The sequence below is a fragment of the Nuphar pumila genome, chromosome 13, assembly GCF_984573655.1.
Source record: "Nuphar pumila chromosome 13, dmNupPumi1.hap1.1, whole genome shotgun sequence".
NCBI lineage: Eukaryota > Viridiplantae > Streptophyta > Magnoliopsida > Nymphaeales > Nymphaeaceae > Nuphar > Nuphar pumila.
The window spans coordinates 18,674,237-18,688,855 of NC_143261.1; the positions used below are offsets into that span (position 1 = coordinate 18,674,237).

General features: G+C 36.8%; 1 protein-coding gene across 1 annotated transcript; it reads right to left on the reverse strand.

Moving 5' to 3' along the window:
• Positions 1 to 8,697: 8,697 nt before the first annotated feature.
• On the reverse strand, positions 8,698 to 13,896 carry LOC149817980 (uncharacterized). The gene is made up of 4 exons (XM_089984335.1): positions 13,641 to 13,896; positions 10,265 to 11,008; positions 9,378 to 9,425; positions 8,698 to 9,300 (listed from the first exon to the last, which is right to left on the reverse strand). The coding sequence occupies exons 1-4, from the start codon at positions 13,851 to 13,853 to the stop codon at positions 8,860 to 8,862; spliced, it is 1,446 nt and encodes a 481-aa protein (XP_089840461.1). The 5' UTR covers positions 13,854 to 13,896; the 3' UTR covers positions 8,698 to 8,859.
• Between the last annotated feature and the right edge of the window lie 723 nt (positions 13,897 to 14,619).

Genomic DNA, 14,619 nt, shown 5'->3' on the forward strand with positions numbered 1-14,619 from the left:
TTACAATTCGGTCTTTTTTTTTGTGTTAATTTATTTTTTTATTTGTGTGGTATGGCAGGTGGGAGGCATGAAATTATTATAATTTATTGTTCCCAAGTGGGGGTTTTCCAAATATGGATGAATAGTAGAGACTGTGAGATGAGGAACTTTGATTAAAAAATCTGTTAAATTCTTCTTCTTTTTCAATTTTTTGGTTTACAGAAGATAGAATGCGTGAAATTATTCTAATTTTATTGTTCTCAAGTGAGGTTTTTCCAAATATGGTTGAATAGTAGAGGTTGTGAGAAGGGAAGGAGCTTTGATTAAAAACTCAAAGTTGGCCCTCTGAGGAAAAGTTTTGAGATTTTGATTGATTTATTTATTTTCTGAGGAAGGGGTCTCTTCTCAAACCTAGATTACTTTTTTTGTATTTTTAATGATTTTGTCGATAAATATTTATATATCTTTTCAGGTAGTCCATATTTCACATTTCAAAAAGAAAGCGGTCACCTGGGTCAGGTTGGTTTACATATTCTAGTGCTATCAGAGGTTTTGGCATCTTGTTTATATTTGTTGGTGGAATTAATCAAAAACCAATATAGAATCATTGAAGATGACTGAAATTATTGAAGGTAATCTTTTGTTTTATGCTAAGATTTTCAATCATTGCCTTATTGTTTTGCATGAGGTGAGAGGAACATAAATGTCAAATAAAATATGAAAAATAATATGAGATACTGTTTTTAGTTGGAACTATGTTGTGTTGATGGTGTATTTTGCTAGTGAAGAATCAAAACTAGCCTTAGGCATAGGGTCACAAGAAAGCAATCACTAAAAGATAATAGATGTTTTAGATTATTTAAAGTTATTTCTGAACCACTGTTGTTCCTTGGTTGTTAGTTTATGTTTTGATGAGATGACTTGGAAACTTTTGGAATAAATAACTCTTTGCATGAGGAAAACGTTATAGTAAAAAAGAAATTTGAAATCTGCATTACAAACTTGTTTACACAGGGTCCATTTGTTCTTAAAAGCTACCAAAAACTGCAATAGAAGAAAATTTCGTTCTAACAATTTTTTTGACGTTGCAATTGTAAGAAGGCGAGTTTACTCATTCAAAGCAAGATCAAAACCTCATTAAACCCTCTTATTCAATCTCTATTTGCATGATAATTTTGAATGATTTTTCAAGAAGATGGCGAGCACGAAATAGAATTAGATAAACTCCATGTATTCCTCTCTCTCTCTCTCCATCCATTAATTGCTCTTCTTCCCTTAAAACATGAGAAATGTTCGTAAGAGTTGCTGTGATGCATTAGCTTGAAGTGTTTAATTGGATTTAAGGGAAGCTAGTAAAACAAATACATAAAAGTTACATTAGAAACATGTATTTGACTTGAATATACTTGTCAATCTTTTAACTAAAATTTTCCCTTGCATATGTAGGTCTTTATAAAGAAAGCAAAGTAAAGAAAAAAAAATGAAACCATCAAGAAAGGGGAAAAAAAGTGTTCAAATTAAAGATGTTCAATTGGTGTTAATTCTTTGGCAAAGTAGTAGCCATATTTATGTTTGTTTTGTAATGTTGATTGTGACAAAGCTAACCTATTCAATAGAATTCATTGTAGAAGTTGAGGACAAAAACTATTAGGTGAAAATTGGACGGTGGTTTAATTTTAAGGGGTAATTATGAATAATACTTAGGGATGGAAGTGGACCTGGGGAAAATGGGGCTCCGCCCCACCTCACCCGGTTTGGACCGGGAATGAAAGACATGAAACCGGGATGGAGGTTAAAATCAAAACCTGTGTGGGGATGAAGGCAGGGATGAACTTATGCTTTCTCTCGCCCCGTTCCCGTCCCGATCCCCGCCTTGCCTCGCCCTGCCCCATCCCCAATCCTTCTTTAGGGATGGCAGTGGATCGAGGGAAAATGGAACCACATCCCGTCTTGCCTCGTTTGGACCGGAGATGAAAGACATGAAACGAGGATGGAGGCGATGATGAAGGTTAAAATCAAAACCCATGTGAGGATGGAGGGCAGGATTTTGAGATGGGGCAGGGATGGAGACCTTGTCCTCCGCCCGGGTCCACTACCATCCCTATGCATACTTTATCTTGATATGCTTCTGATTTGTTTTTATTTGGCTAATTTGATTATTCTAGTAATATCATTTTCTTTGTGTCGTTTATTATTGTCAAGTTCTAATCATATTTTAATTTTAAGGAACCAAGGCCCAGTTCGCTGAAATAGATTGATTAAACCTGATAAGATTGGTTGACCCCTGATGACCAAAGCTATGCAAACATGAAAAGAGACAGTTTTAATTACATGTGAAGTTGACAACTTGAATTTGTTTTGGTTCTTAAAAGATTACTAGAAGACTTTTTGTGAAAAATAAATCATGCTTTTAGACTTTTGATGGCATATAAAAAATAATTGGGCTTAATTTGGGAGCTGAAGTTAAAGCAGATATGAGAGTATAAGAGTAGCTTTTTTTTGTTTTTTCGAAAGGCAAGCTGGGGTTAGGCAGACCCCTACCAGTTATACAACTATACCATTGGGTTTTGAACCTGCAACTTCCCAACACAAGGTGACTAATAGTAGCTGCTCCTCCCAGACAGGCGGAGCCCCGTTGATAGTATAAGAGTAAATTTAGCACACATAAACACTCACAAAAAACAGGATTTAACCTGGTTTGATCCAGGGAGGATTTACATCCACAATGGAAAAGGTTTCTCTCAATCTCTTTTCTTCACTCACATGAGATGATAGGTTTCATTAAATATTTATAGATTTACACAGTACATGGTTTTGGTAAAGTCCTACTCATCCTACAATTTTCTCTGAGTCTGCCGCAGTACATGAATTCTAAAATATTTCTGTTTATGACTAACTTTGGAGCCAAAGGGTGACACAAATTTTTTTTTAATATTTATACGGAAAAATGATCGCTTCGAACATAGACCTAGCCGGCTCTGCCTGCCATACTTAAGGTCACTGTCCTTAGGCTTACCCAATGTTTGGCCAACGATTCAGGTGAATCAGCCTGTACCAATACTCAAGTGAAAGTGAATGGTTATAGATCAGTCAAAAAATAATTAAAAAATATTACATTTTTGTCAGAATATGACACATGTTGAAGCCATTAAAACAGTATTAAAATAATATTAAAAATAATTTTAAGTATTTTTATATATTAAAAAAAAACTGATTCAAGAGTGAAACATATCAATTTTCAGTCGATGATACTGACAACATTGGGCTTACCCCTTGCCCCAAGGGAGTGGCCATGCTTCTGATTGTGCAAAGAGTGAGGCCCATGAGATTTGAGCATAGTCTGCCTGCCTAGCAGCCTAGACTAAGCCAACCCCCTTTGGGGGAAAAGCTGAAAATGCTTTTATATTGTATCTCTTACCATTCTTGCCATACCACCTTCAAGAGAGGCTCAATGAAATATGTCCCCTCAAGGAGCTTGGCTTAGTGGGTAAGAGACCCAAGCAGCCAACATGCAGTCAAGGTTCAAATCCCATGGGCATCACTCTCTTAAGCAAGCCAAAGCAAGGTGACTCCTTGGAGGGCGAGGGGTGCGTGGCTGAGTTTAAGCCGACAACCGCAAGTACAATAGGCTAAGTCAAAGCGACTAGGTCTCTGATCGGGGTTTCTCCTTGTTATACATTAAAAAAAAAAGACATGTCTACTAACATGTGAGCTGCCTGCCTCATGAATTATTTGAAATGCGATTCATCTGTGTTAAGGCAACTCAATAAAGGCAACATTGGACAACAAGACAGATCAAGTCAACTCAAGCTGGTTTCTCTTATGTTGATCCAAGGGTGGGTGTGAAAAAGAAGTCCAAACAGCTGTCTATTGTTGTTCATAAGCCACCAAAGTTTTCTCTGTTAAATCTCTCTCTCTCTCGTGCGCGCTTTATCTGGGGCAAGGGACATACTCTTCGATTGCGTTTTTTGGCATGGCTAATTCTTCACGAATGGGTGTAGACGGACAGCTTCCTCAAATCTATCAGTTTTCATCTTCCCGGTAAATGTGTTTTGTGCAAGACGATCGAAGAATATGTGTTTTATCTTTTTGGGGAGTGCCATGTTTTTCAGAACCTCTTTAAGGTTACTTGGAATAAGCTTGTCATTACTATGCGCCAGGAGTCATTCGTTGTAAACTTTTTGTGGGGCCTTCAACCAGTTCGCAGTTGCAAGCACTGGTGGATTATTTGGAGAATGTGACTTCTCTCGTCCTGGTGGGCTGTTTGGATGACTCGCAACAATGCAATTTTCTGGCAAGTTTCAGCAGTTTTCAATAAATTAGTGAATTGTATTTTGATGGATGTGTACGTCATTTTGCGCATTACCATCCTCGATCTTCAGTGCTTTCTGTCATCATGCACCCCCCTGAACCAGGCTAATCTAGCTTGGTTTTTGTTTCTTTTTGTTCTTAGTTTTGTTTCTATACTCTCGGTCTATTTGGGGTATGTTTTGCGTTGCTGTCGGGTTCAATGTTTGTTGACCCTTTTTGTAATGTTGATGTTTATAGTTCGGCTTTCTCTCTCTCTTGCACCCAATCTTCACTAATTTTGTGTACTGGCTGATCAAGGCTTGCTTTTGAAAATTTCCATTAATTTTGTGTTAGCAAGATCCCTATTCTTTTCTTATCCTTAATTATTATACAAGTAAAATACAGGGCAAAACAAATTGGATTTTCATCTTAAATTGCGTGGACAGGAGTATCTAAAAAAAAATACTCTTTTTTTTTTAAACTCAAGCTGAGGTTAGGCAGATCCTACCAGTTATACAATGATAGATTTGGGATTTGAACTTACAAAGACCCAACACAAGATGACATGCACTAGCTGCTCTTACCAGACAAGTGGAGCCCCGTTGGTGAATAAAAATACTTTGGTATTGTACAGGTAGGGGTGTCAATGGGTCGAGTATGGCCTGATTCCAAATAGTATATGGTAGAATTAAGGTTTGGTAACAAAGAAAGCGGTCTCATTAATTATTTCAGTTAAATCCGTGAGGGTTGGGTTAGAGTGAGCTGGTAGGGATGGCAGTGGACCCAGGGGAAAATGGGGCCCCACCCCGCCTCATCCTGTTTGGATGAGCGATAGAAGACATGTAACGGGGATGGAGGTTAAAATCAAAACCCATGTGGGGATGGACTTACGCTTTCCCCCGCCCCCATCCTGATCCCTGCCTTGCCCTGCCCCGCCCCGCCCCATCTCCATCCTTCTTTAAGGATAGCAATGGACATGAAATGGAAATGGAAGCAAGGATGAAAGTTAAAATCAAAACCCATGCAAAGACTAAGGGCAGGATTTTGAGATGGGGTGGGAGTGGAGACCTTGTTCCCCGCCCCTGCCCTGGTCCATTGCCATCCCTAGGAGCTGGGTGTAGTTTATAAAATTTCATACCAGATTCAGGTCCAATTTGAACGTTTCTGTTAAAATCTATAATTTTTTAATTAAAAAAAAAAAGAAAAATTTACGTTAAACAATCTAATCTATGATAAAATTACGTTTAACCAGCTGTGTTGCCAAACTTTTGGAATAGGCGCCTGTGTTTTCAGCATCAGTGTTGTTAAAAGCTAAAAACTATGCGAAGGTGTGCACACAATTATTCAAAATGAAAACAAAAAAGAAAATTTATGGCATTGCAACATAAAAAAAAATAAACATTTTGCATCATAATTGTACCTAACCAATAAGTTAAAAGCACAATGAAGTTATACTGGTTTGTGCAAATGTTTAAAAGATTCAGCTTGGACTTGCCAAAGTTACTTATTTAGCCTTAACTATACTACAACTACAAAAAGTGACATTCATCATTTGAACAAAAATGAAACGGGAGAAATGTCATTTCAATAAGTCAACTGGAAACAAATGATAAAAGTTGGTCTGGAGCAGTGCCAACACTTTTTAGTGGGATCTTGATAAAAAACTTACTTGGTCCCAATTGATCTAAATCAATTAGAATTGAGCCCTAATTGGCCCCACCCTATAGTAGTAAAGCCCGGGAGGGTGGTCCTGTTTTACAGTGCTGCTCCATGCATATCTTAAGCCTGATCCAAGTCAAATACCTACTTATTGCTACTAGGGATGTACATTGCATATTTCAAAGTCTGAACTGTTTATAGGTGTAGAAGTACTAAGGAATTGACCATCTATCGCTTTCTGTTTGTTGGTAGTTCTGACTTCCTATTAGGAGTAAAAGTGGGGCTAAAAGATGATGAACTTGGTTAGATCAGGACAGACTGAACCTAAAGCATGAAAAAATCAAGATGTGGGTGCTAGTGGATCTTATTAAGGCTGAAAAAGAATCCAAATAGATCTGATCTAGGTGCAAGTCTTTCATACTTCATCGAAATTGTATATGGTCTGTTTGGGAAGTAAGAGTTGGAGGAAAACCAGGTGCAATTGTAGCTATTGTTAATCATGGTTTGTAATTCCTTTTTTTATTTTTTTTGAAAGGAATATAAATATAAAGAGAATCGTCGTCAGCCAATTCCTTCCAAGTCCTTGTTTCAAGAAAGAGGATACTTGCTAAGCCTTCTCTGAGAAGCAGGTAAGCTGGGGATAACCCTTGTGAGATTTGAAACCAGGACCCCTTAGTTATGATAGTGTCATGCAACCATCCAACTATCACATTCGGCCCATAAACTGAGAACGATTATCACGCAATAGGATGCAATAAAAATATAAATGATGCAAAAAAGGTGTGATTCCATCATTCTATTATTTTGTTGTCGGGTTGGACGCCCTGTGATTCTTGGATTTTATCGAGATCCTGTTACTGTAAATAACAATCACAACAGTTTACCAAAGTTGGTAAAACATGAAAAAAAAAAAAGTACAGGTTGTGATTGTTATTGCTAGCTGTGATTGTTTTTGCTTTGAATCTTGTGAAAGTTGGTCACAAGATTGATTTTGCGGCCAACAATCGCAGCTACTTTCTCAGCTGTGATTGTTCATCCCCGCCCATGACCAAACCAAACATGCCCTTATTAATACAATTTAATAGCCGATGCACAATGCCTCATCCACAAGATGAAAAGATCACACTGATTCAAGGAAAGAAAGGTAGTTACACATTAAATTGGGGAATCCTCTTTTAACTTTTTTTCTCTCTCTAGAAAAACTTATTGAATGACTGATCTTTTCTCCTGTAAAGAGCATAACTGCCAACATGAATCTTGAAGCATTGAGTGTCTTGCTTGATATGTGGATTATCAAGTTGCATGGATCCCACTAACTCATTCAACCTAACGGCTGCTTTTTATCTGATTAAGGTTTCACTGGCCACTAATGCAATGAAGAATCCCTCCAAAATCCGCTCTTTGATCAGTGATTCACCAGCCACTGTATCCAGAGATCCAACCTTGTGACAAACTCGGTCTTTTAAAGCTTTCATACCTTCAATCAACAAATTCAGAAAAATCCCTAGCCTCACGAGAAAAACTAATGTTTGTTCCATACCCTAAGAAAATCCTTAATGGATGTACCGATTTGTTATTAAGTTATTTTTCTCATTTGTTAGTTCGGATTCAATCATGATGAATTATCAAAGATGAATTTCTTCTCTGCTAGTTCAGATTATTAACAGTATGTTTTAGCAGAAAATCTTTCAGAAATTACAACAAAGTATTTTTTTTGAAAGAAGAAATTACAACAAAGTATTAGAAGCACCTGAAACAGAAACTTTCAACTACACATTATTAACATAATTTTTGAACAGTAAATTTTGCAGAAATTACAATAAAGGTATTAGAAGCACCTAAAACAGAAAGATTTCAACAAGCCAGGAATACCTTTCACCTTCTCCTGGCACTGCATATTTATACATTGTTTTTTTTTTTTTTGGATTAGCACAAGTTTGTACATTGTATTACGCGGATTGTCATGAATGTGGTTTAACCTGGTTTGAATCTATGGAGTCTCACACTCCCACCTGATAGTTGTATGTGAAGTATCAGGTTTGTCCAACCTATATCCAAGCCAACCCTAACACACTAGGAGAAAGGTATTATGTCATCTTTACTTGAAAAAACAGTCCCTATGCTAGTGCTCTGTGTTGCCCAATGTCGATGCAAAGTCTCCATCAGATTTTACTTTATCCCCCAAAATCCACCATTTTTGTAAATGTGGCATCGACAGCATTTCACTGATAATTTGATTTGTAGGCTCTTCTATCCTGGACATCTGATCTCATCTCTTTTCTGGGGAATGGATGAAAACGCTTGCAAGCTCATTGATGTAAAAAGCCAGGTCCCCCTTGCCTACCAGGAAGTACAACCAGTTTCAGCCTCACGGCAAGGGACACACATCCATGACTTTCAATTGTGATGTCCCTTCAGCTTGATGACTTTCAAGTGTTGCCCCTACCAGATGAGTGAAGACCTTGTGGGCCATCCTCTCTCTATATCTGCACTTTAGGGCGTAGGGGTCAGAAATTCTTCACTTTCATTTTTTCTTCTTTGTTTGGCAAGATAAGGGATAGCTCTCATGGGATTCGAACCTGAGAATATTCAATTATGATAGTATGACATGACCATCCAGATCTCATTCAACCCCAACAGAAATGCTTCTTTACAAAATAGAAACAATAAGTGAACCAGGTATACACACCTAAAGTTTGTAAATCAAAGACTGAAAAATCAAGAGTTGTCCCTCTACTGGAAAGTAACAAATTTTGACAATTGAAGAACTCATGTAAATGGGCATTTCCATCCATACGAAACAGTTTAAAGTTACAATGATTCTATATTTCAATCAGCAGAATGAATAATATTACAGATATTACACATTTTACAAATCAAAATCTGATCAGGAAAATAGGACAAAACACCCGGAACTCAATTACTGCTTCCTCATTTGCCTACTCTGACATTTGATTTGCCGACCCCAACTTCTCGGACATTTGATTTACTGACCCCAATTTCTCTGACATTTGATTTACTGACCCCAACTTCTCGGACATTTGGTTTACTCACCCCAACTTCTCGGACATTTAACTTACTCACCCCAACTTCTAAGTGCTCCAAATCTTTAACATTCTTCTCAGCATTCACAATTGAGTTCCTGCCCAGAATCCATGGATGTTGTAGACACTGTGCTGCTGTTGGTCTCTTCTCTGATGCATAATCTAGAAGAGGGGATAAAAAATCTGCAAATTCACTAGCATCAGCCTCTGTAAACTTGTATTTCTCAACCAAAACCTTATTTAAAGGCCAGAATCTAAGTCTCTTGATGTTCTTTAGATCACCATGCCTGTCGAAAAAATCTTTGGACCGTGGCCCACCAACTGCAACCTGTAACCATTTATTGATCAGGAATGACTTTAGGTTTTAAATCTTTAATATGTCCAACAAGAAATGTCAAGTCTTACCCTCCGAGGAATTTTTCCGAGAAGTTCAATCATCAGAGCCAGATGGTCCTGAAAAGCATTTTCAATTAGTAAAGAAGAAACAGACACACAAGCCACAATGCTGTGTCAGATGATAATATAAAGTAGCACCATGGCAGGGCACATTAGACGTTCCAAACACTAACAAAGATGAGCATCCAAAAATGCAAGGCTGATGCTGGTCTATGAAATTTGAAAGATTGAGTTATGGCATAAACATTGACCAAAAAAAAACTAAAATGAAGAAACCATGGACATAATTGACGATAGATGCATTCAGGTGGTTTGATCATAAGATGCTTACTGCAAAACTGTTCTGATCAACTTGAAATTTCGGACAGAGAGGCAAGTGGTTCCTTGAAGGAACTTAATTACCATCGGGAAGTGTTTGTGTGCACATGCATGGGTGCAGAGAGAGAGAGAGAGAGATGAACATAGCACTACTACAGAGGAAAAATTTCCAACAGAAAACTGCAGTAGAAAAAACCATCATTTCTGATCGACTGTCACTTCACAGACTTAGTTTTAGATCATAAGCTGAACTACAATCATACTGCTTGGAATTATACATTTGTATTCAAAATTTAGCTAACATAATTCAATTTCAAATAATTCTCATACTGATAATGATCTAATCATTTAAAAATATATATATTGATAGTTAACTGGATGTTCAAGTACATTACCATAAATAATCATTTGAAGAGATACTTATACATAACCAGCTAATTAGCATTTTCACAATGACAAAAACATTTCTGACTATGTCTTGAGCTATTAACCACAGATCAATTAAAATCAAGGAAAAAGAAGCATGTTTGGCAAATTATATGGAGGATAAAATTCAAACGGAATCAGTGCCTACTTACTTGATCACAGTCAAATCCTTCCCCATTCTTGGGTTCAAAAAGCATGTCACCGGTAGCTATCTCAAATGCAACACAAGCAAAAGACCACATATCAACAGATTCATCATAGTCATACCCCAAAATCACTTCAGGCGCTCTATACTGCCTGGTCTGTATTTCAGCAGAAAATTTTCTATTTTTCAAACAAGCATTCCCCATATCCACAACCTTGCACCTCAAGTCTATGCCTTCTAAACTTCTCACTTTCTCTGTTTCTGCTGGCTTTTTCACCTTTTTCCTAAGCTTCTTTTCTACAATTCCAATCGTCCCACCATTGATTTTTCTCTCGGTAGGCCTTTCAAGAATCGGAATGAGCCCTGATCTGTGTGGGTCTTTTCCAGGATCAATAGAAGACACTAACATCACATTCTCAAGTTTCAAATCCGTATGAATTATGCCAAGTTCTTTGTGCAAGTAATCAAGTCCCACCAGAATTCCATGGCAAATTTCTTTAACTTTAGAGAGTTGCAGACCTCGGTAGTGGTTGTACCTGAGAAGTCTAAGTAGAGACTCTCCAAGGAGTTCAAAAACCATACAGACATGAGTACCATTCGGCCCAGAGTGGTTAAAATGGTGCAGCAATTTGACAACACCCTTGGTGCCTTTGGGATCACCTTCACTAATTGCACGAAGTATTTCAATTTCTTCAAGGGCTGCTACTGTGAAATTTTGGGCACTCTTCTGGATTTTTAGTGCTACAAATTTCTGTGAACAATAGAAAAAGATTAGCAATAAACATAAAACAGCGAGAAAACAGAGACAGATGATTGTGACAAACTGCAGACATGGTTTTGCAAACAAAAACAATATGAAAATTAGTCAAGGCCTGTTTTCTAAAGCATAAACAAGAAACATGTGAAATTAAAGATGGTCGTAAAATCATGGATTGGGATTTGGGAGAATGGTGCTAATTGAGGATAATAAGCAAACATAGAAAGTTGAAAGAAATAAGATTGAATCAAGTGAAGTGCCTAAAAGGTTTCAAATATTTTTTTCCCTCATTGCACATTGCAGCCAGAATTGACAAAGTTTCACTCTATAGAAATGGAATATATGGAATTGGTTGGCAAGACAAAGCCGAAAAAAAAAGAGGGAGAGAGGATAATAGAGCTCATTTAAGTTAAATAAGAAAATAGAAAAATTGAAGAAATTAACAAACCGATTCCCTCTGTAGAAATGAAACACGTGGAATAAGTTAGCAAGACAAAGCACAAAAGAGGAAAAAGAATGAGAAGAAGAATGTCGCGATTGATCCCAACAACACCTGAAACAAGGAGAAAAACGGGAGAAGGCTACACTATATGGAGAAAGAGTTACTTTCTTTTTTTCCGTAAAAAGGAAAACTTTTCTTTTTCTAAGGATGTTCTTGGAGATGCAGCTAAAAGGCTTACAAATGGAGACATAAATAAAAATCATTTCATACAACTGTGAAACAAGAGGAAAACATTGATTTAAAGCTATACAGGGGCACACCATAGTTGCCATAAACAGGTACGGGTACTGGCACGGATACACGGTAGTGGTACAGGTACGTGAGGGCTGCGTACATTTTATTTGAAACGTGTATTGAAAGTGAAACTGTTCAGAAAAATATCGATACGAGTTTTCTAATATACAACGATATGGTTTCTAAAAGAATTGGTATGAGTTTTTCTCAAAAGTTGATATGAAGTATATATTTTTATGAAGATACCTATAAATTAAATGGTCAAACATACTATGTAAATCAATCGTTATTGTATAATATTTTTTCACAAATTATAATATTTATTACTCTTAATAAAGTCAGTGTTTATAAAATTAAATTATTACTTGTATGCAAGAATGTTAATAGAAACGAACTTGATTCTCATTTATAATGTAATAAAAACATGTTTCTATGTAAGATGGTACACATTTCTCTAGTAATTGAGACGAACTTCTTAAACATTTGATACTTCGGTTTATGGTTTTGGGGACGAATTTCATACCGGTATCTGGTACCGGTACGCCTGATATGCGATACACTAGGGTGTATCGACTATCGAGTACCAATGCAACTATGGGGCACACAATTAAACATTAAGGAATATAGAAATAAACCTTTCTTTTGTTACCCAAAGAATAGAGAAAATTCAGAAATAAAATTTTCCATACTTGAGAATACAAAACATGGAAGGTCAGAAAGAATTTAGATGCCAATAATTAAGCTAAATCAGATTGTGCAAAATTTTCTCCTATAAAATGATTGTAAATTTGAGCTTTATCTACAATGGAGATCAAAACCAGGGGAAGATGAAAAAAATCTACAAATTTGACAATTAAGTAAAATCATGCCTGAAACTTTTGTGACAGACTGACTCAAAAAACAAAGAAAAGTGGGTAAGGAATAGAGAACTGATTTGCACAGAACTACAAACTAAACAGGAGATGCAATCATATAAAGAAAAGCAAGATTAAGATGTTTCTCACATGCTACAAGCCTACAAGAGCACTAACTGAACATCAATTTCCACGAAAACGAGAAACCAATGCAAGATTGGATGGCTTCACGATTAAAAACCACAAACCCGAAAACATAGAAATATACCACCAAATCCAGAATTATATAAAATGAAAATATAAGTTCTCCAAAGAAAATTCTTGAGAAATATTTCAAAGAAGGTAATATGGTGCAGTATTGAATCATCTGCACAAATGAAACTAGAAACCAGAAATCAGACTAGATAATGAAATCAAGAATTATGCAGTACGGGAATATGGGGAATCTCTACCACACAGAATTCGTGAAAATTAAGATGAAACGAAAAGAGATAGGACGAATTCCGATATTCAATTTAACTAAAACTACAAACAAGGAGTGATAGGAAGATACCAACAAGGATACAGAGTCTCTCTTCCTTAGCATAACCATGCAAAATTTCACGAGAAATGAAACAAAACAATGTATTGAATCCTCATCTCCGAGATGGACTCACAAACATGGGAGGATCAAAATGAAACAAAAAGATGTATTGACTCATCATCTCGAAGATCAAATTACAAACATGGGAGGATCAAAATGAAACAGAAAGATGTAATTGATCCGTCATCTCTAGGATCGAATTACAAACTTGGAGGATCAAACTATACTATTGGATCCGTAATCAGGTAAAATCAAAACATGGGTAATGTTACAAATCATAGATAGTGCAAGAATTTAGACGATTAAAAGAACAGAAACCAATATCAGACCGCCTCAACGATCAAGAGAGGATTGAAAAACGCCTAGGAAACAAGAATTAAGCAAAACAAAGATGTGGGTACTCTTCCAGACCACAAATCACGTAGAATTACGCAAAAATGAATGATACCATACATTGATTTGGGTGTCGTACGCGAGCCATACGGTCGAGAAATTCCCCCAACCGAGCTTTTTCTGAGCAACGTATCTGGAACCGAAGAATTGGTCTCCAGGAAGAACAAAGTGGTAGCCTCCTTTCCTGTATTCCTCTCGATCTTCCTCCTCCTCCTCCTCTTCTTCTTCCTCCCTGGAAGAGAAGGAAGATATCTCGTTCCATTTGGTCGACATGGTTGCAGATTTTCCTGTGTTCTCTCTCCCTCTGTTTCTCTCCTCCTCCTTGTATTCCGTTTCCTTTTTATTATTGGTAGGGGTGGTTGATCGGGTCATCAAAGGCAGTTTGGTCCCCTTCACCTTTCTTTTTTATTTATTATTTTTATATTTTAATTAAAAAATAAAAAAAGTGCATGACTGCTATTTTTCTAATTTCTGATTGGTACACAAGCCTAAGAATAGTGGCTTTTCAGCTGTCGGTGACCGTGATTGGCACCTGATATGTTCCTTGGAAAACGGGTCGGGTCCTTGTCTGGATCCAATAAAATCCAAATTGGTAGGGATGTAAACAGGATCCGATGTGGATTCTATCATTCTAGGCACCACCCAATTCTACCTAATCAGATCTTGCCTGATTGGATTTGGATTCAGAGTTAGAGTAGAATAAAAAAGGGTGTACATAATCATGCTTCAATTGAATATATTTTATATGTAATTGGATTGGATTTTCTGGCATAATTAGATTCTGTTTGAAATTGGATTCGGATTTGAATGCAAAGCTGCATATCAAATCCGAATACGATTATTAATCCCGTGCTACTTTGTTTACCAAATTTGACTAAATTGATTCGGTTGCATACACAACTCAAACCCAATTCATTGATATCCTTATTAATTGTCATTACCGGATCGAAACTTCATCCTAATAGCCTCCAACCAGATCTTAATCGGATTACCTCACTAGTTTTTATTGGATCTAGATTTTACACGTAAATGGGTCTAT